Genomic DNA, 27,459 nt, shown 5'->3' with positions numbered 1-27,459 from the left:
TTATACTCGAGTATATACGGTAATTGAAATTAAGAAGAAAAAAAAAAAGAAAATCAGTGTTTGCGAGGCTTCTCATATTATACCATTGATATACAGCGGACATCTGGACACAGAGTTTTCTTTACAGCAAAAAAGGGAACCTTTAGGGTAGGTCATCGAGAGTTGATTAGCCGGGGTTCGTCGTTCAGAACCCTGACCGAGCAGGTGTATGTTGTCAGCACCGCAACAACAGAGGTCGCAGCAGTAGCCTCTGTGTCGACCTCAGTGTAGTGGCGGCGCTTGTAACTCCAGGCACAGCGCTCAGTGAAATCAATGGGAGCTGTGCCTGCAGTTACAAGTGCCGGACACTACATGGGAGATCGGCACGTAGACTTCTGCTCCAAATACAAAGTTGGGAGCAGAAGCCTCCGCGTCGACCTCCATATAGTGCTTGAAACTACAGACACAACTCCCATTGATTACAATAAGTGCCATGCCTGCTGTTACAAGCAACAGCCACTACATGGAGGTCAGCACGGAGGCTTCAATTCCGACCTCTGTGCTGTTGCACCTGCTAAGCTGTTCGGTCGGAGTTCTGAGCGACGGATCCCAGACGATCAACTATTTTTGACCTATCCTGATAATAGGTCATTAATAGCATTTCCCTGGAAACCCCCTTTAAAGTGTAAAAAAACTTTTCATAAAGGAGTCTTGTTCAGTACTGGCAGAAATTCCATCTACTTTCCCATTTATTACTTTTAGGCAGCCTTGTGTTGAAAGAAAATGTTGAACAACCTGTCCATCATGTACCTCTGGAAAATGCTTAGAGTAAATAAAACTTTTTATATCATTTTTACATAAATTGTAACTTCTGAAATAAAAGAGAACCTGTAACGCAGCATTGGGAAAGAACAGTTCTTGGGTACAAGGCACTTTATTGTGTTTTGCTCAACCCCGGCTTTACCATGTTCCATCTCCTACTGACAAAACATCTCTGCTTTGTCTTAAAGACGGAATAATGAATATATGACTCATCAGTAAGGGTCTCTTATTTTCTTCCAATTTGTATAGCTTCTGAAATAAAAAAAACAGGATTTAGCATTCTTAACAGCCAATTACACATGATTCATGACAAGTGTGGATGCGGCCAACTGCATCGCAGTTTCAGTCTAGATCTTCGGTTTTTCGACAGTCAGGTCTCCGCTTCCACCTGCAGACAGGCTGTGAAACCCTTGGATAATTCTGTAAGATCTTCCTGTGTTGTCAGCGGAGCACCTGAAGCTACATCCTCCAACGGTTTCCCTTTCTTGCATTGCCTTAGGCATTTGTCTAGTCTTTTGATGAATAGGTCAATATCTTGCTTTGTAATGCCGATGGCTGACGCTGCATTCAGGTAAGCGCAAGGATAGTCATTGCTGTGAGACATGAAGCCCTTAAAAACATATCCGCTGACTGACTGTGATGTTCCAAGTGGCACAACCCTGGAAGAGATTCAAGTGAAGAAAGTCAGAGCTATGCAAAAAGAAAGGATGAGTAATGCAATCCAGTATACCACTGCGTGAGAAGAATCTAAGAAGAATATACAACATATGGGAGTGATTAAAGGGTTTAATAGGATCATAGCCGCTGGATAGGGGATAACTTGCTGATCGGTGGGGGTCTCAGGGCTGAGATCCCCACTAATCTCAAGAAAAGGGGTCCAGTGTCCCCATCTGCCCGTCACAGCAGGGTCACTACTCTCCCTGTAGTGACATCAGAATGAATGGAGCGTTGCCGAGCATACACGGCCAGGTCAGTGCTCCATTAATTCTCAATGGGGCTGATGGAAACACCCAAGTGCTTGCTGCTCGGCTATCTCTGCAGTCTCATTGAAAGGGAATGGAGCTCAAGTACACTTGCACTATTAGTGCACCATTCAGTCTCCTCCTCACTGCTCAGTAAGCCCAAAGTGAGGACGACAGGAGACACAGGACCCCCATCCTTGTGATCGGTGGGGGTTTCAGCAGTGAGACCCACAGCTATCAGTAAATTATCCTCTATCCCTTGGATAGGGGATAATTGTGATCCTCATACAACCCCATTAAGAGGGTGCTAAATGCTTCTGAAACAAGGCTCTCAATGATAGATCCAAAAAGGCATAAATATTAGTAACAGCAGGATGGATGAGACTTTACTAAATCTTATCCACACACTGAACAATAAAAATCCACTGTGTAAATTACCCTGCGATGTGGATTTCAAATCCACAGCAAGTCAATTTATTCTTGAATCTTTGTCGTGGATTCCACCATTTGCAATCCATAGGAGGACATCTGCCTAAAATCTCCATGTGGATTTTGCCATGGATTCATTGTTTATCTGGCTGCAGAATCCCAGCAAAATCCACAGCACAATTTGAAGTGTCCAAAACACATCCTGCGTGAATGTAGTCTTAGTGTAAGCACCATATTCACTGGGTGCCAGGCAGTAACCAGCGAGGATTATACAATGAGAGTGCTGTCTTTAGTGCATCTGCTGCCCACTTGGGTACAAGAACAGAAATTCTTACAGGAGGAATCAGTGCCGTTGTGAGTGAATTCCTCTAGAAATCAGTATACAGAAGTTTTGCACACAACCTTTACCTGTAGTTTTGGTGTTTTTTTTTGCAGCACTAACTTTACACATTGATGTTTGCTTTGCATTCTTCTACAGAGCTTTAAAAGCATATAGATAAATGCATGTACAAAAAGGACACAAAAATAAAAATACTCAAACAAAACCAAAAACCAAACAAAAAAAACACAACATTCTGAAACAAGACTGTTTTTACAATATTGGTGGCCTTTTTAATGAGGGTCATCTTGTAAGTGAGACATTTCTCCAAGGCCTCATTTACACACATTTGTCTTCTTAAAGGGGTTGTCCCGCGGCGAAATAAAAAAAAACTTTTTTCGTTAAAAACAATCCCTTTGTTATTAAAAAAATAAAATAAAATAAATAAAAAAAAATCGCCTACCTGCATCCAAGTTCGGGCAGTTTCTTTTCTTCTTTTAAAGATGGCCGCCGGTCCTTTCCCAAGGATGCACCGCGGTTTTCTCCCATGGTGCACCGCGGGTCTTTTCCCATGGTGCACCGTGGATGTCTTGCGTTCCACTGCCGATTACAGCCACCTAATTGGCTGATCGGCACCACGTGATGGGGCGGAGCTACGATGACGACGAGCAGACCAGCTCTCCGGCGCGAGCACGCCGGAGCGGCCCCAGTCAACAGCAGAAGACCTGACAGCGCAAGCGCGTCTAAAGAAGGCACAAGATACAGAAATTAGTCAGAGCCATGGAGACGGGGACGCCAGCAATGGAGTGGGTAAGTGTATAACTTCTGTATGGCTCATATTTAATGCATGATGTATATTACAAAGTGCATTAATATGGCCATACAGAAGTGTATACCCCCACTTGATTTCACGGGACAACCCCTTTAATATTCAAGGTCCAAAAAGTTGTAGCATCTATTATCTTGAATCTCATAAGGTTACTGGCTCTGCGAAGGATAGATTATAGAGTTGAGCGAACATACTCTGCCGAGCTTGATGCTCGTTTGAGTATTAGTGTACTCGATGGCGCTCGTTACGAGGGAGCGAACGAGAGGGAGCGAACGAGAGGGAGCGAACGAGAGGGAGCGAACAAGAACCAAGAAAAAAAAAAAAAAAAAGCTCGGGACCCGGCGTCCCACATACAAAAATGCTCGAGTCTCCCATTGTAGTCAATGGGGTTCGTTACTCGAGTAGAGCTCTCGAATTTTACGAAAAGTTCGACTCGAATAAAACGGACCCGAGCATTTAATGAATCCTAATATAACACCCAGCTAAAATAACATCCAAAAACCAGTATCCTGAATACTCCATCCTCCACTCCGCGGCACGGCAGCCTCTTGTCAGACCACAAACCATGGTTAAAATGGCCAGCCTTAAAGAGTGAAATAAAATGCAGAATAAACTTCATTCAAGCGTTGACGTGTCAGCTGAACCGATTCTGTAACATTTTTATGAAGCTTTCATGGCTCAAATAAAGTTCATTCTGCATTTTATTTCACTCTTTGGACCAAACTAAAATAACCCGTGCAAATATGGAAACTTTCAGCCCCAACCAGATAAAGATACCAAAGGCACAAATCTGCCATTTTACAGCAGTCATTGAGGCGGTACAGAATAAGCTCTGCACAAGTGTCCTCCTCTGCCATGGACCAGGTGCGTGGCTATCTAATGCCAGCTTAGTTCCTCCTCGAATGGACAAAATCTCAACAGTTTAACTCTTCGTGGGTCAAGAGTGATCGTGAAATGATCAAAGGAAATGTTGCCCATTACTTCAGTAATTCCTTAATTGGATAGAGAAAAAAAAAAGTAAAAAGCCTGAAAGTACCAAGGAAGTTGAACTTTGTTTTTTCCCTACATCCATGGAGTAAATTGCATGCACAAGATTAAATCTACCAAGCATGTGAAAAAAAGGGCTGAAAAAAAATATTAAATTAAAACCAGGTAGGGATACATTTTCCATTTTTGCTCATTTGTTTTTATTTTCCAAATTGTAGAATATTTTTACATCTTGCTTGAGCTTCATTTAACGGCTTTTAGTTTAGTTAGAGATACTTTACGGCAGCCTCATGGACCCTTCACACAATGGACAGGAGGGTACCCATTGACTTGTAGAGGAGACCACTTCAGACATGCTCTGTGACTTGTGCTGACGTCATTCTGTCAGGCGGGGAGTAGTCAATGTTTATACCTCTTGTGAATGGTGGATCTTGTGTTATCTACATATAGGTCTTACCTCTCAGTGTAATCCTGCCTGTGATGTCAGTGAGACGACTGCTGCAAAGTCATCTCTACAGATCAGTAAGGGTCAGACCATTATTAGGCTCTGTGGTCAAAACTCAAAAATGTGATTTATATAAGAGGACACTTTCTGATGACACCTTCCCTTTAAACATGGAGGTCTCTGCAGCAGGCATGTGTACAGATCAGAGGTTAAGATGACCACAAGACATTAGTGCATGTTTCTCAGTGCACTAATACAGGTCTTTGGCAAAAATACTTGTAAAATATGGCGCTTGGCCCAAATGGAACATTTCTGAAGCCAGTGTCAATTTTTTCGCACATACCAATGTGTGAGCTGTAGAGTTACCCTAAATTTATCAATACCAAGGCTACCCCCGGTGATATGCTACATTGGTAATGATATATCTTCCCCATTCTATTTTACACCCCATACAGCAAGCAATGAGGTTTTTTATTTTTATTTTTTTTGCAACTGGGCAACTGGATTGCTCACTGGGAACAGTGCATCTATTTGTCTTTATGACTAGCACCAGCTGAGGCCTGAATTATGTTATATTATCTAATATTATATTAACCCTTTCCAATCCACTGTCTGACGTCTAAAGACATTATGATTTAAGGCTCTACAGCTCCGATGTAGGAAGACGCCCGTAGGGGTCCTCTTACTGTATATTGCCAGCCTCTCTGCTGTCGGAGCCTATCCAACTTGTCACCTCATGCAGTACTGGCTTTAACCAGCATATAGCGCCATTGTATAACGGCAGAAAAAGAGTAAGCCCCCCTAGGAAAACCAGGATACAAATTGCATTGGAAAGGGTTAATAATTACTTAGATTAGAATCTTTTTATATAGCACAAACATATTCCACAGCACCTTATATTACAAAGGTCCAGCCATCTTTTATAGAAATAGACTTGCGTAAAGCTGTCCATGCCAGTCACCAGCCGGTATCTGCGCATGTACAGACATGAGGTGCTTTATGTCATAAGGGTTGTGGCGGATACTGTGAGATAAAGGAATCCGGTTTGGAGGATCTATATAAAAGGATAAGTCAAGTCTAGATTAGGGAACGGGATAGGCCTCCCTAGAGATATGTGCTTGTAGGCCATGCTTAAAACAGTAGATATTGCCAATTAACTTGATTGCTTGGGGAAAGCACATTCCGGAGAACTGGTACAGCTTGTGAAAAATCTTGGAGATTGGAGTGCGAGGTTCAGATTATGAAGGACCTTCAGTTTTGAAAGATTCAGTTTGAGATAGAGAGAGAATATGATGTTAGAGACAGTGGACAGACAATCATTGGTGATCTGTAGTGGTGGAGGTGGGGTTGTCTTCAGAAGAAGAGTTTAACTGATGGTCATCAACATTGAGCTGAACTGGAAGTTATCTGTAAGATACCATTTCTGTGGACCCATCCTTAGGCTAACTGCACATGGGCGAGCGTGGTATCGGGCTGATCTTCATGATTCAAATAGCTGGGAAACCCTTCCGATACGCTCTGGGAAACCTTGCATCGCCATGCTATGTATTTAAGGTTCCATTGAAATCAATGAGTAATCTGGTTCGAGGAACGCAAAAAAATATTTATATATATATAATGAGCACGCCACAAATTTTTTCCCTCTTCGCATCGCTGTGAGGGAAAACATTGCTCAAGTGTTCATATTCGCATCTAGCAATGCACAAACCGTGTGGATGATTCTTGCCCGTGTGAAACCCGCCTTATGTACTATTGAAACACAGTATGCATGATGATAGAAGAAAAGTATTGCAGAAAGTATCCAATCACCAAAGACTATCAGCATTTAAAAAAATTAAATCACACAGAAGGCCTGTAAAATTTAAAGGGTGCCCGTTAGCTTCTTCTAGCACTATAAGCTACGTTTATGGGCCGAGAGTAGGTGAGCCGCTGAGTAGGGGATGGAAGTTTATGCTCAACTTCCCCATCATTCCCCCGGTGTCAGTGCTGAAAGGTATTGAGCGGCGTATTACGTAGTACCCCCTCCCCATTGTTAAATTAGAAGGGCGGACTCCTTATCACCCATCTCAATAGATACAGCGAGAGTTTCAGCGCTGACACCGGGAGAATGACGGGGAAGGAAAGTATTTAAAAAAAAACAAAAAAAAACTTGCATTCCCGGACTCAGCGGATCACCTACTTTCAGCCCATAAGCTTAACTTAAAGGGCTAAAAGAGGGCAATGGATTCACTTTGAGTTTTCCATTTGTATGCAGAATTATATTATGAGCAATAATCTGTTTAAAAATGGATGAGATTCCTATGGGTACAGTGCTGAAATAACAAACCCCCCCTCCCATGCCCTGTATCTGCTTACTAGCATTGAGGTAGGATATGGATCAGGTATTGTACTTCCAAGCAGTACAGAGACATTACTGCCTCAGCTAAATATGATCCATAAGGTTATTGAGCGCCCGACACGTGACTACAGCAGTTTTGCTCACGGCTGGTCAGGAAAACTCAATAAATGAGTAGTAAAGCATTTTTTACTTAAAAGGGAACCTGTCACCGGATCATGCTGCCCGAACCACAATAAACATACTTTGAAGTTTGACTTGGAATGGAACGGACCGTGATAACCTCTCCCCACCCACAGTATATGGAGCGACAGCGGTCTCCCTATACAGAAATCGGGAGAGAGCTGTCAGTTCACGTGATGTGAGGCTGGAGCGGCCCGCCCCCATGACTTAAGAGTTCCGTTCTGAGTCAAGCTTTAAAGAGTCTTTTTTCTGAAACGCAATGTTTCAGACTAAAACATAAATGGGTGGTACTGTGTATACCCGTTTGTACCACAGGCAGCATGAGCCTTGTGACGTTACCTTTAACCCCTTAACGCTGCAGGGCATACATTTACGTCCTGCAGCTTAGGGGTATGTATGAAGGGAGATCGCGGGGCGATCTCTCTCCATACAGCGTGGGTGCCGGCTGTTTTTTATGGCCAACACCTTGTGGCAACAGCTCCGATTAGCCATGCGGCTGATCGGAGCAGTTAACCCTTTAAATGCCCTGAATGAGGAGATCGCAGGGAGCAGTGCGGGTGTCATGGCAGCCAGGGGCCTTCTGAAAGGCCCTAGGACTGTCATGGCAGAATGCCTATCAAGACATGCTTGATAGACTGCCTGCCCGATCGTGGTATGATGTAATGGTGTGGCATTACATCATACTGTAGGAGCGATTAAAGCATCGCAAGTTGTTGTCCCATCTGGCAACTATGAAAAAAAAAAAAGGGTAAAAATAAGAATAATAAGGTTTTACTAATTCTTTAAAAAAAAAAAAAAGTTATAAAAGTTTAACCCTCCCCCCTTCCTTTTTGCCATATTTATAATAAAAGAATCGAAATAAAACAAAAATGCATACTTGGTATCACTGCGTCCGTAAAAGTCAGATTTACCAAAATAACACATTATTTACCCCCCCCCCCCCACAATGAATGTAGTCAGGAAAAAAAACCATAATAAAGAATGCCAGAAATACGCTTTTTTGGTCACCCAGTCTCCAAGAAAAAAAATGCAATAAAAAGCAATCAAAAAGTCATATGTATTCCAAAATGGGAAAAAAGGGCCATGTCCTTAAGGGGTTAAGTAGTATTTCTTGCATAGCATTCAGTGCCTATATATGCACACCTTGAAGGTTTTTGGGACATACAAAAGGAAGTGGACATTAAATGGTCACTGCACTTTGGGACAACTTGTGCTTAAGTGATAGCTAATAGGATTATTCAAAAAATTGCAGATCTCTTTATTTGCCTAAAATAAACGTTTTTGTGCTGAAAAATCCTTCTATAGTGCTGGCCACTAAGGGTCTCTCTTCCTTTTAATTTGCTGCCCACTGTATGTTGTCAAGTGAAGTCCGTCTCTAGTAACAGATAGACCAAGATAGAAAACAGAAAACAGATTAGGGGGGATGATCCAAATTGCCTATAGAAGTCTGTGGAGAGGAGAGGGAGGAGCAGAGCAGCAGAGACTCACACAGACACTGCAGCAGCTACTGGAAAGTGATTTACAGATAATGAAATCACATTTATAGTGCACAGTCCTTGTCTAATTTCATTGATTATGGTGTTCGATCTCTGTGTATACAGAACTTTAGGGAGCAGAATCTACTGTTTTCACCAGGAAAACATAGCAACAGTCTTCTCCCATCACCTCAGAGAAAACTGAGAATTAGCCAAAAGACACAATGCTGTAGTGCAAGTTGCACCCGAGGAACTTGGGCACAACTGGCATTGGAGAGCACGTGGACCCCTGTTCATGTCCTGTCCAATTTACACGGACCCTGCACATTGTAAGTCCTATTCTCCTCCAGAATAGGACGGCCACAATACTGACATGTGAATCAGCTCATACACTATAATGAGGCCATGTGCTGCCTGTGGAATACTGACCGCACATGGCCCGAAAATTCTTATGGATACAGCCTGCAGAGTGGGAAACACGGTGGAAAATGCAGGATACAAGTCTCATAATGACTAAACAGCGATATTCCTCAATGCGGGTACGCTTCAGAATTTGGGTCTAAAATGACTTCTAAAGTCACTAATTATGGGTAATGAATTTCTGCCATTTAAAGTGATCCTCCGCTGTTGAAGAAACACAGATGGCCGCACCACTTCTCTGACTATCTGATGTACACTGTGTATTAGGCCCAATGTCCACGGGCGGATTTGCGCATGTGTCTCCAGTGCGGGAGATCCGCACCTCTTGCCGGATCGAACGCACGGGAAGAAATCGCAGCCTGCTCCATTTTCCCACAGGGACGGCTTCCATTGAAGTCAATGGAAGCCTTCCGATCCACGGTCCGCCCGCATCTTTGTTTGTCCAGGACAGGAGGGTCACTTTAATATCTTCGGTGTTGGTTGCTTTGCTGTATTTTAGCTCTGCTCCATGATATGATGGGTGACTGTAACTCAAGGCCCATTTAAACAACGATTATCGCTCAAAACATGTCGCTCAAGCGACTTTTGAGCGAACATCGTTATGTCATTTACAGCGCAAGATTATCGCTCAAGATGAGCGATCACCTTGCGCTGCCAGCGGAGAATGCAGAAAACAAGCAGGATGTCCCCGCTTGTTTTCTGCATCTAGCTGTTCCCCGCTCTGAGCGCCTGGCTGTTATACAGCTGAGCGCTCGGAGCGGAGGATGCAGAAGACAAGCGTGGTGTTCCTGCTTGCCTTCTGCATCCAGCTGTTTGCTGCATGGAGCGCCCGGCTGTTAGGTTGGGTTCACACAGGGCAGATTTCCTGCGGTTTTGCAGCGGATTGCCGTTGCATATCTGCACTGCGGCCAAACCGCTGCATTTGCAGTGCAATGCAGCACAAATTAGATTTTCCAAAAAGCTGTTCTCACAGGACGGATTTTTTCCGCACAGCCGCAGTGCGGAAATACAACTGCGGCGCGGTTTTAAAAGATGCAGCATGTTCATTCTTTGGTCTTTTCCGCAGCGCTTTTTTGTCCATAGACCTCTATGGACGCAGCCAAAACCGCACCAAATACGCGACAAAAAGTAAAAAAGCGCTGCAGAAAAAAACGCTTGCGGATTTGTCCGCACGAAAATCCGCAGCAAAATTCGCAAGCCCAAATTAACCTTTGAAGCGGTTTTGCCGCAGAAGCAGTTCTTCTGTGGCAAAAACGCAATGGAAAAACCACGGCAAAACCGCCCTGTGTGAACCCAGCCTAATACAACTGAGCGCTCCGAGCGGAGGATACAGAGGCCAAGCGGGGTGTCCCCACTTGCCTTCCGCATCCAGCACGCTGAGAGACAACGATGAGTGACGGCATCAGGGAAACTGCACGATATAAGTGCAGTTACACACAACGATTATGGCTCAAAAGACGGCTTTGGAGTGAATTTTGAGCAATAATCGTTGTGTCTAAATGGGCCTTGAGCTGCACTGTCTTTTGGATTCTCAGCCAGTCTGAAATCCATCTACCGTCCTTTACACTGCAGCTTCATCTCAGATTGGAGGCAAATTAGAACAAGTTCACCAAGAAGTTAATGATCAGCTAATTGTCCTCAAAAAAGGAGATCCTGTAACTTTACTTTCATTCTAATAGATTAGAAAAAATGGTAACTTAGCCACTTCTAGACTACCCATAGAAAATAAACATCCAGGCAGTCCTGGTCTTTCTCTGCATGGATGTCTTTAAAACATCCCTGCAGAGATTTCCCCCACAGCCCCTACAAATTTGAAAAATTGCTGCTATACGTATAAGCCCTGCAATATCCAGTAACAAAAAAGTTATAAAACGACGCAGACATAACGTGGCCATATGGTAAATGTCATTTATCAACTATTTTGCGTGGTTTGACTGACTGTATTACAAGCAGAAAGTGTCAAATTTTGAAAAATGCAAAGGTTTCCAAATTCTATCTAAATTTTGGATTTTTAAAAAAAAAAAAAAAAAAAAAGGCAAAAAAAAAAAAAGTTCTTGCTGGGTTCATGCAGTTGTCCCCTTTTTGCACTGCAGATCTCAGCAGCTGATGGAGACAGATTTCTGCTGCTAAAAGCCCCACAAAAAGCTGTAATGTGAAGTTCCAAGAACATCACTACTAAGTCTGGAACATTGTCCCCATCTAGAGTAAAGGTGCCCCCGCAGACACGATGGCCCAGGTCTGACTGTTACGTCTGCACCCCTATAGTTACACTGCTGGGTCCCATACATCAGCTCATAAAGCACTCACCGCGCACCCGACACTTGTCTTGTGAAGAGCATTGACCCCAGCTGTGTGATGGCCGAACCGCCCTTCTCACTCAGATTCTCCAGAGACATCGCTTTATGGTTCCAAGGAAGCAAGAAGAAATCGAGTATTACATACAAACATAAGACGAACATCATAAGACAATTACTACTAGAGGAAGGCATAGAAACCTTCCCTCATACACTGTATTGTAAAGAGAGGACAGACGTGAGCCCCGCGCTTTATAGGCTCACGAGTCTCACAGGTGAGATTTAACAGCTCCGGTTTTACGGGTTACTTTATTAGCAATAAGCGTATTGCTTTATTATTAAGTAAGTATCCCAGTAAGTGCAGCAATAATATTTCTATTAGTCTAGAAGGGCATTTGTTCTTTACCTGCTGAACGGTTTGCAGATGTGAAATTAAATTACAACAAAGCGCACAAGGTCCGCACATACGATAAATAAATTAAATGCATCGCTGCTAGTCAACTATGGCTGCGACAATACAATACAAGCAGAAATGTGTGTTAACATCACTCATACACATTTAATATCAGAATCAAGATGCATTACTCTTGTATATGCTAGCCACATAGAAACGCAAGGGTCTTTGCATGTATTTTGATCAAAATATGTGGGCCCATCTACCATGTCCAGGTGACCATGCTCAAGGGATGGGTCCCAACACTAGCAGATACCTGTCTTTTGAGAAGAGCCATCCTATGTTAGGGGAATAAATGGATACTTCCAGACTTCAATGAAGCTAGAAAACACAGTTCTTTATCTAGGATCTTACTAACAGGATTCTTAAATAATCATGTTAGCAAGAACCATTTACACTGCTTATCAGATTCAATTCTAAGAATCACGTTAGTAAGATCCTTCGTCGAAAGTATTAGTTTATTGCCCTAACATAGGGTGGTTCTTCTTTTAGTGGCTCAACTAGGCACTCAGTTGATAGGCAGGAAGAGGATGCAAGAAGGTGGGTTATCGAGACTCCATCTACCATGCTAGATGCATCATAGCTGGTTCCATCTAATTGATGCACCCATCTATTCTCTTATAGTGCCTGGTGATATATTTGGCACCATCTATATTGGGCACTCCAGATAGGAGTATAACGCTACGTCCTGGGGTGCTCATTCTACTGGAGACTCCTATAGCCTGACTTTATGTATTCATTACTGGTTTCCCCAATGAATAGGCACTTGTAGAGGCTCACTTTGAGTGACCCTCATTACTAATCCGAGGGGATACCTTCTGTTGGTTCGTAGGTCATGTCTATCTTTTGTAGAGCCTGTAGGTTTTAGCTTTAAGTTATTAAAAGTCAAGTATTAAGGGTTCTCATCTGTGAAGGGCAGTTTTGAATAGTAAATTCCCACTGCCTCAGTGATCACAAGTTCTGGGATAAACACCAATGTCAACAAGATGTACGTTTTAAATTATCTCTAGTATTCCATTCCAAAATTCATGCCATTTTACAGTCCCAGACCATATACATTAAATCAGTACCATCCATATAACATTTGGGACAGTCTAAATTTAGTCTAATACCCATGCTAAACAACTTTAATGGAATATGACACACTATGCACTAAATGCAATTGACTTTCATACAGAGATATCATTGGAGTCATACGGCATTGAATAGAGCAGTTTAACCCATTCCAAAAATTTCTCACCGAAACCCATCCTATAAAGAACGGCTCACAAATAATTCCACTTGACGCTGTCAACGGCTTTGGCAATGTCGAGTGAAGAAACAACTCTGCTCCCACAAACGCAATGATGCGCATGAAGATTCAAATAGAACCTCCTTAAATTAATAGCAGTTGATTTGTTTGGCATAACGCTGAACGAATCCTCATGCATTAAATTAGTCCTTACTAAAAGTAATCTGATCGCAAGTAAAACTGGCAATTGCACCAGAGCCAAATATTTATAAAGATCTGCACAATCCACACTTGACTTAGAAGTGTAGAAGTTTTTAAAAAAGAGGGGAAAAAAAAAGTCTCAAATGTTATTCTCCTTTATAACTAAAGAATGATCAGGCCTTCTCAATGCTTCCACATACGATGCCTTAGGGTGCCTGCACACGAACGGAATTTCTAGCGCGTTATTTTAGGCACATTATCTGCCCCAGACCGCAGCCAATATACTCCTATGAGGATCCGCAGTTGTCCCCAGACGGACGGATTTGTATCACGTTTTTTCACGCGCTTGAAAAAATCTGCGACCTGTTCTAATTTGGGTCGGATTCTGCGCGTGAAGCCTCCAATACAAGTGAATGGGTGCGTTTTTTCACGCAGTACATCCGCAGTGCAGCTGCGGATGGAGTCACTGGTTGCTATGACTACAGGAAGTAGGCATGCTAGGAGGCGTCCCAACACACAGCACAGAGCTTCACAGGCAAATTTCAGCAGCAGCACTGTCCTTCCAGTCACCTCATCCACCAGACAGCAGCCACAAGCCACCAGCCTGCAGCCACCAGCCATTATTGGGTTAATAGCCTTGTTCAGCAGACACCCGCAATGTGTAGAGGGAGATAGGTAGTATTTCTTGCCAATGCAGGATGTAAGAATGCAAAATCTGTAGTAATTAGAGATGAGCGAACGTACTCGGTAAAGCACTACTCGTCCGAGTAATGTGCTTTATCCGAGTACCTCCCCGCTCGTCCTGAAAGATTCGGGGAGCGCCGCTGCTGACAGGTGAGTTGCGGCGGGGAGCAGGGGAGAGCGGGCGGGAAGAAGGAGAGAGAGATCTCCCCTCCGTTCCTCCCCACTCTCCCCTGCAGCTCCCTGCTCCGCGGCGCTCCCCGAATCTTTCAGGACGAGCGGGGAGGTACTCGGATAAAGCACATTACTCGGACGAGTAGTGCTTTACCGAGTACGTTCGCTCATCTCTAGTAGTAATGAATTCCTCTTGTGAATTTTTTTGCAGTGACTGAAATAAAGTCACGCTGGAGAAGCGCCTGAAAAAAGTTACATGGATCAACCATGCCCAGAAAGACATCTGCTCACCGGGTGAAAGCATGTTGCCAGAATAATTTAACGGTGCTCGCACAAGCAAGAGGGACAAACGGAGTCTGGGTGTTGGTTTTTAAGCTGTTTTTCAAGGAATGGGCAGTTCTCTAGGGGTTGGGTTTACAATAAGGGGTGTCTGCTGGTTTTTCTGCGCGTTTTTTTCCGCAACACATCCGTGTGTGATTTTTCACGCATCCGCAAGCACATTTAGGTACCATACGCGCGTGAAAATCCGCTAGCGGAATCCGGAACGCTCGTGTGCAGGCGGCCTTAGTTGGAGGACAAAAGCACAACTCCCCTTTCCTTAAAGATCTTCCACTTCATAAAAAGACGCCTATTTGTTGCAACACCTCTCAGATGTTCTGAAAGGAGAGACTTACCTCTTTGCAATTAATTTCTGCCTGATTAGTGGGAGAATATAAATATGCTTGCTCAGCATGTAAAGCTCATCAGTAGAGATGAGCGAGCACCCAAATACTCGGGTCCGCGTTATTCGAGTCGAGCTTTTCGTAAAATTCGAGAGCACTACTCGAGTAACGAACCCCATTGACTACAATGGGAGACTCAAGCATTTTTGTATGTGGGGCGCCGGTCTCTCTCTCGGTCTCTCTCCCAGACAAAAAATTTGCCATTGATGCGTGCTGCGTCGCGGCGGGGAGGGGCCAAAAACTGGGGCAGGGGTCGAACACAGCTTGATGCTCATTCGAGTAATGAGCACCATCGAGTATGCGAATACTCGAATGAGCATCAAGTTTGGCAGAGGATGTTCGCTCAACTCTACTCATCAGTGGAGGGCCCTAATAACCTCCCCGAGATTTAGACTTATATAATGTAAAATGACCCTGTCTAAATGCCTTCATAGCATTCCACACTACAGACACCGAGGAAGAGCCAGTATTAACCTGCAAAAAATATCTAATAGAAAGCCTCCCCCATTCCAGCATTACCATCAAACAGATTCAACCAAAAGACATTGAACCTCCAAACTGTAGCCAAACCAAATCCAGCACTATTAACTAGTCACCGACAAGCAGAGTGGAGAATGATCAGACAGTTCGTGCAAGATATTTCACTCCACATATATAAGGAAGCATAAATTAAATATCTATTGGGAGACCAATTTTAGAAAAAGTATTATATGAACTGGAATAACAAGAGTATTGTCGATCTTCTGGATTTGTCAACCTCCACAGATCACATAAACCAAATTCTATCAATAAGATCAATCCTTGGTATCAGTTCATATGTGCAGACTATGTTTGTTAACAGTCACCCCTACCCCAATCTGGGCTGGGTTGAGTTGGGTGGCTGTATACTAGTCGGCACTGAACATTTAGCTTGCTCATATTGCAATCTGGCTCTCTGCATACTACTAGGGTCTAATAGTGATTGAGCCTGCCCTGCAGTTTATCAGATGGTGCATTCTTGGCTTTTTTTTCTGAGTTAAATCTAGCAAAAGGTGTGCAAGAGGACAGGGGTGGGGGATATATATAGATTGCCATTTTAAAAGTATTTATTCTGCGCAATTCTACATCTAAGACAAACAAATCTTCCCATGGAATCTATAAAAGAGGTCTCAGATTTAAAAGAGAGATATTTTTACAAATCGGTACACTTACTCTACGTGAAAAACTTGAATACACAGAATGAAAAGAATGTGCCCAAACAGAATGGTGAGGCAAGTGTGCAGTATCTTTTGTTAAGGGTGTTTCTAATAGACAAACAATAGCTGGTTGAAATTGCTAAATAGATGAAAAAAAAACAAAAAAACAAAAACACAGTACATCTTTTAGGCTGCATGTCCACGGCCAATGATCAGCCGACAATAAATCACCGGCGGATCACGTTGTGTGAAGCTTGCCAAAGCGTTGCTATGGAAAGGGTAACGGCGGCGTCCACGGGCAGAGAATCATAGCGATTCTCCGCTCGCGGGATCTAAATCGTGGCATGCTGCGATTCTCCGCGGGAAGCCCATCTATAAGATAGGCTCACCACTGAGACCTGTCAACGCTCCCCCGTAGTGATATTCCGTCACGGCCATGGACAGGGGGCCTTAGGTTTTATCCCCTATACCCTGCACATTCCACAAAATTACATTAACCTCCTGGACCATGGTAAATGATAATAATTATTAATGTTTTACACATTTCATTTCAAGCAGTCAACAACTCTACCAATAACCCACCAGTGAAATGTGCTACTTATTGCTGTTAGATAAATGTTCTTCATGTTTATCAGTCCAAGAGGCAGCATAGCTAGAATTTTCAAAGAAAAAAATGCCTCCCCCTGCATCCCAACTCTCAGCCATGCCGGGTACAAAATAATATAAAACAGCTACAAGCCCCGTAGTCTTCTCTTCAGGGCTCCTTCACATGGGCACTATGATTGCCGGTTGGCCATATCACAGCCGCAGCGTGGCCGAAAATTGCATGAAAGAGTGTCAGCCGTGACTAAATTACGGCTGAATCTCCCGTTTATGCGCCCGTTCAGACGGCCCAGGTGCGGCAGGTATACGCCAGAACCCGGAATACCGTCGGATGGGGAGAGAGAGCTTAGCTCTGCTTAACTCTGCTAAACTCCCTCCCTCTCTCTCTCTGCCCCTTGCCGGCTGTCGGCAATGGGAGGGGGCAAGACGGGGCGGGAGCTTGTGTGCTAATCTCCTGCCCCGTCCCTTTGCCAACAGCCGGAAAGAGGCGGAGAAGGGGGAGAGAGTTAAGCAGAGACGCTGCTAAATTCCCTCCCACATCTCTTTCTCAGCAGTTCTCATATGCTCTCAGAAGAGCCTATTGGACTGGCCAGCGTATTCCGGACTAAAGGATAGGTCCAGAATTATCTTTTCTGTCCGGCGTAAACACGGCCGACCAGAATGCGCACCGTATGCGCTATCTTTTCCGGGCCAACCGCTTTTACGGACCTGAAAAAAATTGGTCATTTGAACCGATTGCATCAGATGGTCACGTATATCGTCCCAGTTTTCACTCATGTGAATAAGCACTAACATTGTGAAACTGCATCCATTTTTTTTTTGCGCATGTTCCCTAAATAACCTGGAAAGACAGCTATACGATGGCCGTCCATAGTTATCCCTTTCATTCTCTTGCCCGCTTTAAAATAATATTCCAATCTTTATAATATATGAATATCATCTAAACAGTTCTTGGCCCCAGCTGGAAGTGGTTTAGCAGGAACGCCAAGCCCCTTCCACCACAAAGAAAACGGACATAGTAGCTCCCCCAATAGTTTATTTCAGCCATCTGAAAAATTCTCTAAAATACAAATCTACCTTTTCTGGAACCCCCACCAGTCACAAATTACTGGTATTTCTTTTAAGTCTATTTTCCAGATGATCTGTTTTATGTTGCTCGTATTCACTAATCGTATCCTGCATAGCTCTTCTGCTTACCCACAACAGGAACCATGGCGTGGCATAATCAAGGGCCCAGAGACCAGCAAGGCAGCTGGCACAGCAGAGTTTGAAACCGCTTAAGGAAGAAAACCAAATTAGATGACAGGCGAGACCTCTCCAGGTAGGTCTCCATTGCTCACATCATGCTTTAGGCCGCACCCCCAAGCTATATAGTCTAATGAAAAAGGCTTGGGGCAGATAGAAGAAAGGAGTGCACGGAACAAGTGAGGTGGCCATTGCTCAAAGGCAACGAAAAACCCAAGGTCTGCAGATCCAAAGAAATTAAATACATATAGGTGTACCTCAAGCATGGCTGTGACATGCGACGTGTCCAATAGCATGGTCACCTGGATGTTGGCGGATGGGCCCACATTCTTTGATCGCAATATGTGCCAAGAACCTTGCACCTTATGTGGTTAGTACATACAAGCGTTACATTTTTATTCAGATATTACATGTGTATGAGTGCTGTTGCCACGTGTTTCTGCTTGTAGCGAAATTAAATTACAGTGTATGAACAATAACATGATACTTTATAATGAAGATCGCTTTATCGTTAAGGCAGTTTTATGTCCAGACCTCTCTAACTTTGTCTTTGCTTGAATTTTATTAAATTACTGACAATTTGTCAGGATAGAAAACCCGAAACATTCTTATCCCATCCAGGAAAAAAAAGGATATATGTTAAACATAAAACTTACTTAAGTATGGAAGCCTATGGGCGATGGATGGCATCCATTCAAGGCATCTGTCACAGGTATAGGTGTTTAACCCCTTAACGACAAATGACGTATAGGTACGTCATGTGGCTGCGGGGTATGTATGAAAAGAGGTTGCGATGCAACCTCTCTCCATACAGTGCGGGCGTCAGCTGTTTATAACAGCTGACACCCGCGGGCAATAGCTGCGAGCGGCCGCGCGGCCGATCGCGGCTATTAACCATTTAAATGCCGCTGTCAATTCGGGGGAGCCGTGCAGGTGTCATGGCAGCCGGGGGCCTAATGAAAGGCCCCAGGACTGCCTTAACAGACTGCCTATCAAGCTATCCACACAGGGTGGCTTGATAGACTGCCTGTAAAAAAGCAGTATGACGTAATGCTATAGCATTACGTCATACTGCAGGAGCGCTCAAAGCATCGCATCTTTAAGTCCCCCAGGGGGACTTCAAAGTAATGTAAAAAAAAAAATTTATAAAGTTTTTTTTAATTGAAAAAAAAAAAAAAAAAAAGTTGTAAAAGTTTAAATCACCCCCCTTTTGCCATATCTATTATTAAAAAATCTAAACAATAAATTAAAAATCTGTATTTGGTATAGCCGCGTCCGTAAAAGTCCGAGCTATCAAAGTAGCACATTATTTTTCCCGCACGGTGAACGTCGTCCGAAAAAAAAAATTAAGAACGCCAGAAATGCACTTTAGTTACCCTGTCTCCCAGAAAAAACGCAATAAAAAGCAATCAAAAAGTCGTATGTATTCCAAAATGGTACTATCAGAAACTACAGGACATCCCGCAAAAAATGAGACCTTGCTCAACTACGTTGACGGAAAAATAAAAAAGTTATCGCGCGCACAAAATGACGGCAGAAAATAATTGAAAAAAATTTAATGCCTTTGAAAAAAAAAAAAAAAGGAGTATAGTAAAAAAATTAAAACTATACAAGTTTGGTATCGTAGTAATCGTACCGACCCATAGAATAGAGTTATCATGTCGTTTTTGTTGCCGTTTGTGCGCCGTAGAAGCAAGACGCACTAAAAGATGGCGAAATGTCGTTTTTTTTTCATTTTACTCCACTTAGAATTTTTTAAAAGTTTTTCAGTACATTATATGGTACTTTAAATAGCATCATTGAAAAATACAACTCGTCCCGCAAAAAACAAGCCCTCATACAGCGACGTCGATGGATAAATAAAGGAGTTACGATTTTTTTAAAGGGGGGGAGGAAAAAAACAAAAATGGAAAAAGAAAAATGGCCGCGTCATTAAGGGGTTAACATGGGAGCCTACATCCTCTCACACCATGTATTTCAAGCCAAGTGGAAGGTTAAAGGTGTATTCCAATCTGAGACCTTCATGGTATATCCACAAATTATGCCCTGTAAGTCTGATAGGCGTGGGTTGCAGAGGTGGGACCTCCATCTATTTCTAGGTCACAGCCCTTTTACAACCCCCAGCCCAACTGGGGGTTGTCTTGGGGTATTTTCACAAGCAGCAAAAAGCAGCAAAAAAATGCTGTAAATTTTCTACAACGGGAAAAAAAAAAAAAAAAAAAAAATCACGTTTCTCCCTCAAGAAGTGACAGGGCTAAATCTGCGTGCAAATCCGTGGTTTTTAGAGGCGGAATTCACGTGGAAAATTCCGCTATGTGAACATATTCTTTCTGTGGGTGCCCATCCCTCAATATTTCCACCAATTAAAGCAATGGAGGGGTGGCTGAGTTTGGTAAATGTAGCTCAGTTCAATTCAAGTGGAGGGACTGCACTACCAGATACAGCCACACTTGTATGTATGGCGCTATGACTGTGTAAACCAGTGTTTCCCAACATCCAGTCCTTAGGGACCGCCAACAGGTCATGTTTTCAGGATTTCCTCATTATTGCACAGGTGATGTAGTTATAGTCGGTGCCTCAGACATTGCCACATGTGTTCTTACTATAGGAGATCCTGAAAACATGACCTGTTGGGGTCCATGAGCACTGGAGTTTGGGAAACACTGGTGTAAACAATGAAGCATTCTGAACCACCAAGGCCCCTTAATTTGGCTGTTCAGAAGGGGTCCTCAGGTTGGACCCCCAGCAATGAAAAAAATGATCTAGGGCCAGATTAGAACGCTAGAATACGGCAAGTACAACAATAGCAGTGCCAAGAACCTTCACTCGTTCTGGGCCTGCTGAAGGACATGTAACACAGTGGTGGCATCTGGCATCCAGGGTGGGAGGGACATGCATACACAATGCAGGTACATTTTCTTGGACTGGTCATCCATGAATGGATTGCAGAGAAGGGTCAACATTTGTACCCCAAAATGCACACTCTAAAGCAAAAATATTTGCATTAAGCTCACATCTAGCATAGTACATCATCTTGACACTTTTTGTAAATACACCTCAGTGTGCGGTAAGGAGATAAGCTACATAAATGGAATCAGAGTACATGCGTCTCAGCCAAAAATTGCACTACAATCAAGACATCTTAAAAATAAAAAAAAAGGATGTTGCAAATTGCAGAATCCCAGGAGACGCCGACAAGCATTTCCTTGCAGTTGAATACTTTATAGCATTAATAGGCTTAATGTCACATTGCACAAAAGTATCAGAGACCATTTGTGCCCAGCATTCACACAGCGCCATAAAGAAATGGATCCATTGATTGTACTAACCCATTACGTCTGGTCTAAGTGCTTACTGCAAGTATCCCTTTGTGCTGATAATACAGATTCACTGTAGCCAGGGAACACAGAACAAAGAGGATCCAAGATAAATACTCATTTTACATCGTTTCATCTGAATATGAAGAATTAGATTTAAAAGGCACCCAATACTGGACAGAAGTTCTCGGCAGCCACTTATTTTCCTCGTATAGTCCATTGAAGGGGGGGGGGGGGGGGGAAAGAGTGTAGTATTTTAAGATGTCCATTCTCTTAAATGGGCAACATGTAATACACGATAGTACGGAGAGTCTCAAAAAGCGTGGAAACACCCATATAGAATGAAAACGGTTTGGCAGGTGGTGATACAATTTTGCATTGGAAGGTGGAAACCTGTTAGGCCATGCCACCCTCTTGGATTCAACGCTAATATTTCCAATGGGAAGGTAGGTATGTGATCAAACCGGTAGAGCATTTCCCCAGAAAAAAAAAAAAAATGTTGAGCTTCATTGCAACATAACTATTTGTTTTCATGTTAACACCGTGATTTTTCCTCATCAGAGGAAATGTGAATGATGGCGCTATGTCAAGCAGAATGTGCTGAGATCGTCCTTAGGTCAGGTGAATAAAGCACACATCATTGGGACTCCCACTGATTGGGAGAATGGGCTCTGTGCCCCCTGTGACTACTCTAATCTTGGGGAACAAGGGAATGAGTAGACCAGCAATTCTATCAGCACCCTTAAGTGAGAATCACTAGTCCTGTCCTGTACTTGTGTTGGATTTAGAGATCAGGGGTAGGCGACCAGTTGAACGCCAACAAATGCCGAGAAGATCCCGAGAGCCAGTTCAGTCAGTACTGCAGCGCAAAGTTGCTTCGGCAGTACTGACTGAACAGGGGTGGGCTCCCCTGCTCCCAAATCAGCTGTCAAAGTCCCTTTTGGACTTCAGCATATGTATACTGGGGTAAATAGTGAGAGAGGCAACATCACGGAAGGGAAGACTGTGGCAAACTGAGGGGAGGAGATGGGCAAGACATCACCTCTTGTGGAGGACATTTGGTGGCGGTTTATGGAGCTGGAAAGAGAGCAAAAAGGGGAGAAACTTTGGTGAGCTGGAGGTTCAGGGAGGACATGGCTGTCATGGGGGAAAGCTAGTCAGGGAGCTGCCTTCATTTATTACCCTGCAGGCAAGTGGATGCTGGGTCATACTCAGCTCCCTGACCTTTTCAGGTTCAAGTCAGCTTGGAGCATCATGTCCCATACGGACATACTGCAACCGGTGTCTCCTGTACTTTGCTAATGTAGTCAACCCCGGATCTAGAGTACAGTTCTCCCAATCACTAATGGGACCACCACAAGTTAACTGTTTATGGCATATCCTAAGGATGTAACATCAAGGTTACTAATTAGAATTCCATTTTATGAGGGTACTTAGACTTTTTCTTTATTTTATAAATAACATTAAATTAAGAGCACACTAAAGCTACCCACATACGTGACCACTTCCCATAAACATACATGCTTGGAGCACCTGAGCCCAAAATCTCCGGGGGGGGGGGGGGGGGGGAACAGAGGATAGAGCATATTTACTACCAGGCAGGGTACCCTGAAATTGATGGGTTCGGCATATATTCATCTAATGTGTATGCCCAGCCTAAAATTATAAAATACATTAGAAGATGGAATATCTTTCCAGATACAGATAGTTAAATCTTGGTCACTATGCTGCCACATTATCAAACTACTCAAGGTAAATAAACGTTGCAGAACTGATCACAGAATTATGGAGGACATTTGAATAAAACTAAATTTAAAGAGCTCTGTAGCCCCCATGCAGGCGGCTATACTAAAGGGGTTGTAAGAGTTATTTTTTTAAATTTAGTTTTTTCCCCCATGTCAAACCTTGGTATAATTACCGTGGCACCAGAGTGCTGCTTCAACGTCATGGCAGGTCACTGGTAACACCACCGGCTCTTCTGGCCTGGTGTCACCCCATAAACATGTGCCATGGGCTACTAATGTAGAAGCAACGGGCCTCCTCATCAGGGATATCTTGTGTCAGGCTGCAGCGATCATGTGGTTAAACAACCCCCATGACCGCTGTAGAGAAAGGAAACCAAGCACAAGAAAACCGGAGTGTCAGGGGGTAGTGTAGTGGCTCAGAACAATGGGGCCCCTCCATAACAGGGTGTATGCATTTGTCCACTAATGTCAGTGTCTTCTGTGTTGCATGATTGGTGTGTATTGCATAGCTGCAGCACTGAAAGAGTTAATTGTCTGGTATGTGAGCTGACTGTCTGGAAATGTATCGTTTTATGTTGTGAGTTGGTGGTCACTTGACCATGCTTCTTACATGTGATTGCAAGGTGTGCAAGAGCGTTCTGTTCTGGACCTCCAAGAGAGAGGTCTTCTGAGTTCTGCAAGGAAGCCACACAGGTACCTTCAGCCCTATGTGGCCCAGAATAGAGGAGGCTGGAAGGAATCTACAGCCTACCCTGGGCCTGCTGTACCCAGGAGATGCCAGTGTGTTCCTTCCATACTGAGAGAGTGCGAGTAAGGAGCCGCCATGCAGCGTACCTTTTCCTAAATGCAAGTGTTAATCGGTAAAGAGTTAGGCTGGGTTCTCACAGGGTGGATTCTCGGCGGAAATCTCGCGGTTTGGCCGCAGCGAAAAACCGAGATTTCCGCCGGGAGAACCGCTGCTGCAAAACCCGCGACAGCTTTAAAGCGGCCCGGCAGCTCACTCTTCTGCTGCGGCCGGCGCTACCATAGAGGAGAGCGTGGTCGCAGCGGAAAAAAAATTAAATGGACATGCTGCGGTCGGCAAATCCGCGCCGCAGCGGATTTGCCGTCCCGTGTGGATGAGATTTCTGAGAAATCTCGTCCACATGGCTGGCTAATCCCGGGATTAGTGGCTGCATGCGGATTTGCCGCTGCGAAATTCTGCACGGATGGCAACCCATCGGGTCTACGCGATTACATTGTGGAGAGCTAATGAGGTCATAGAGAGCGCACGCTCCCTTTGTGAACCCTTTCTATGCCACGATGTACATTGATTGCTGTATCTAAAGGGGTTAAGAGTAGGGATTGGCGGTTTCATCAATTTTTGCTGTTGCAGCGGGATGCCAACTATGACTTCTGAGCCTGCGCTATCTACAGGACGCGAACTGCGTTAACCACCACCCTGCCAGGATGTAAATGTACGAGCTGCGGCGTTAAGGGGTTCATGGTCAATATACTGTAACAAAAATGGTACAATATTGAATATCCTACTTTCTTAGGAGCTCTAGAACGTCATCATCTTGCCTGGCAGACAATTGTGGTTGCTGTATTTGGATTTAGCACGCTGAATGTAGGTGAGAACACCTTGTAACACAGCGCCATAAGACCATTTTTGTTCCATGACGCATTATGACAATTTCCATCCCATCGGGTGCCAAAGTAATGGCGTTCCATATTGCATATGCTGTAGCAGTGTAAGCTGACCAAGACATGGATGTAAACTCTAATGTAACTGGTTTTCACAAGACTAGCGCAGCTTGTTGGCCACGGGTAGCCGGGTCAGTTGGACACCTGTTCTATAAAACATGTACTATGAAGCATATCAAGGACTGCTCCTACTAAGAATTTTATTTCACTTACCCAATGAAATGGGATTATGTGGAGTATCTAGTAACCTTTCGTTATGTTTGGCTGCCAGGGCCTTCAGTTCATTGGCAAGATAGGTAAATAGTTCCTAGAAGAAAGAAGCCAGTTACTTAACTAGATTTAGAGAACCTTGATGATACAGAATAAAATACTGGCATGGTCATAATGGGACAACTAGGACAAACATTACAACGCAGTGCATAGAAATGGATTCGGCTTTTTGCATATTGTCATTTGGCCCCCTAGTTAAAAAAAAACAAAAAACACACACACGCACGCACGCACGACCTAGGCCATTGATGGGCAACCTTTTCAGCTTGGTGTGTAAGCTCCCTGCTCCGCTGACTGGAAGTGAAGTCAGCGGCCTAACCGGAAGTCTCAGAACTAGATGCTCTGTGCCGAAGTTCTGTTGTTTTGGCCTACAGACCTCCTCTACAGCAATGTTTTATCCTCGGCTACTGCACCTGGCCATGCAGGAGCTCAGGATGAAACATCCTTCTCGGTTCTCTGCATGCAGCTGCGTGTCAGCGAAAATGGCTACGCGTGTCATTGCTGACACGTGTCATATGTTCGCCATCACAGACCTAGGCACAATCAAAGGAAAAAAAAAATCTTTATCACATAGCTGAGCTGCAGTTTTCAGAAGATAGTTACTGGCTGGACAATGGCATCTATATATATATTGCGAAGAAGGGTGTGGAGGCACAACTGTATACCAGCCATGTGCTCTTGCCAAAATATGTGCTCAGTACTTCGTGCCTTCTTCAAGAAGATTCAAAGCGCAAACATCACCGACCTTCAATGTTTATTAAAATATTTAGGAAGGCACATCTTGTCCCCTATTCTAGGGGTGCCTTTACATGGGACAAGCTGTTGGGTGCAATTGCCCAACAGTTCATCCCAGCAATAATGGTTCCTATGCTTTCACATAGGAACGATCATCACAATTGAATGGGACGGGGAGATTTCCGGCCAGCCCACCTCCATTCACAGTAAACAGGCAGTCGTTCATAAATAACTGCCTGTTTACACGGGCCGATCCATCGCTCAGTCTTTATGTAGAACAACGAACAAATGTATCGATCCTGCATTTAGATTGAATAATCTTTCCTATTCTCCCGGATCGCAGGGACCTGAACGGTTTCTTGGCCCACGTAACATGGCCCCAACTCTTCTTTTATCCTCTTACTGCACTCTCCGTTCAACCCTGATCACAGAATCCCCCTCACGCCGTATATACATAGATATCGGCTGGTGACCAGCTCACATAGCATTATATATACTACCCCAATGTACAGAACTTGCCCCTCATGTGCCACCCCTTTTCCTCAGATTGTAAGCTCTTGAGAGCAGGGCCCTCACTCCTACTGCTCAGTTTAGTTATTAGTTCTATGTTATGCCCGACTTCATATCTAGATGTTCCCTCTGATTTGTAACGTGCTCAGAATATGTAGTCACTAGATAAATAAATATTATTACATTTACATGTGTCTTTAACACTGATGTATAGATGGTTGGAGTAATACTCTTCCGAAACCCAATAATCCTGTGGTCTACAGTGACACCAAGAGGAACCCATTATACTACAGGCTATGGCTGGCCAGATCTAGTTACTGACACATCGGTGTTGTTGCAGCACCGAGACTCTAGTGAATACACTGTACATTGCATTGAATATACTCAGGTTTCTAGATTCTCTATATATGTCGCTGGCATGGTTTTTCTAGAATGCAAGTGGAGGACCGAGTATGAACACACATTTTGTAACAATGTGGGAAAAACCTCTCTGTGGGATATAAACCTTCAATAGTCAACATTTGCCATCAACCCTTTAAGCATAGGATTGGGTAAAAATCTAATGTGTATGGCAAGCTTAAAAAGTAACAAGTCCTATTAAAAACGCAGTCCAATCTGCAGGCATCATGTCATAGAGCAGAAAGGTAAGAGATGGAGATGAGTGTGCTCCTAGCTTACCATCCAGAAAAAACTGCCAGCCTTCTGGAAGACACAGGAGAAGTAGTATATCCTGGTTTCCCGGGGCCGCTTGTCTTCTGCATCCAGCTGTTCTCTGCTCGGAGCGGCCGGTTGTTATACACCAGAGCGCTCCCAGCGGGGAATGCAGAACACAGCTCGAAAGTTTTTGTTCTTCATACCCCACCTGTCTTTAGAGAGCAGGATACAGCTGAAACAATAGTATCCGCTGTATCCAGCTGTGAATTCCTGATAGATCAGCGATGGCTTACCGAAAACTGCACAATGTCAGTGCAGTTAGACACAACCATTATTGCTCAAAAGACGGCTTTGAGTGAGAACTGTTGTGTCTAAATCAGCCTTTACTTTAACGAACTCTATACATAAATATTCTGCCGTGACTACAGACGACATACGGGATTGGAACATGGGAGAGACTCGAGGAGGGGTGTGGGGGTTGAATTGTGTTATGCGGACTTGTGTTTAAAAATCATTTGAATTTAAAAAAAAAAAAAAAAAAAAAAAAAAGGGTAAGAGGAACAGCCCCTTTAAAACG

General features: G+C 43.8%; 1 protein-coding gene across 2 annotated transcripts in view; it reads right to left on the bottom strand.

Annotated features, from left to right (window-relative positions):
• Positions 1 to 710: 710 nt before the first annotated feature.
• Positions 711 to 27,459, bottom strand: part of SEPSECS (Sep (O-phosphoserine) tRNA:Sec (selenocysteine) tRNA synthase) — a 41,129-nt gene continuing 14,380 nt past the window's right edge. Inside the window, exons 8-10 of one of the 2 annotated variants that reach the window (XM_066573220.1) lie at positions 24,927 to 25,020; positions 11,493 to 11,583; positions 711 to 1,460 (exon numbers count right to left, since the gene is read on the bottom strand). In XM_066573220.1, the coding sequence (XP_066429317.1) occupies positions 1,172 to 1,460; positions 11,493 to 11,583; positions 24,927 to 25,020 (474 nt within the window). In that variant the 3' untranslated portion in view covers positions 711 to 1,171. The remainder of the gene's footprint in view (positions 1,461 to 11,492; positions 11,584 to 24,926; positions 25,021 to 27,459) is intronic. The other variant, XM_066573221.1, reaches the window with a different exon arrangement.

This window comes from Eleutherodactylus coqui, chromosome 7 (assembly GCF_035609145.1).
Source record: "Eleutherodactylus coqui strain aEleCoq1 chromosome 7, aEleCoq1.hap1, whole genome shotgun sequence".
NCBI lineage: Eukaryota > Metazoa > Chordata > Amphibia > Anura > Eleutherodactylidae > Eleutherodactylus > Eleutherodactylus coqui.
The sequence above is the reverse complement of the archived record's forward strand: the minus strand, read 5'-3'. Positions and strand labels throughout refer to the sequence as shown.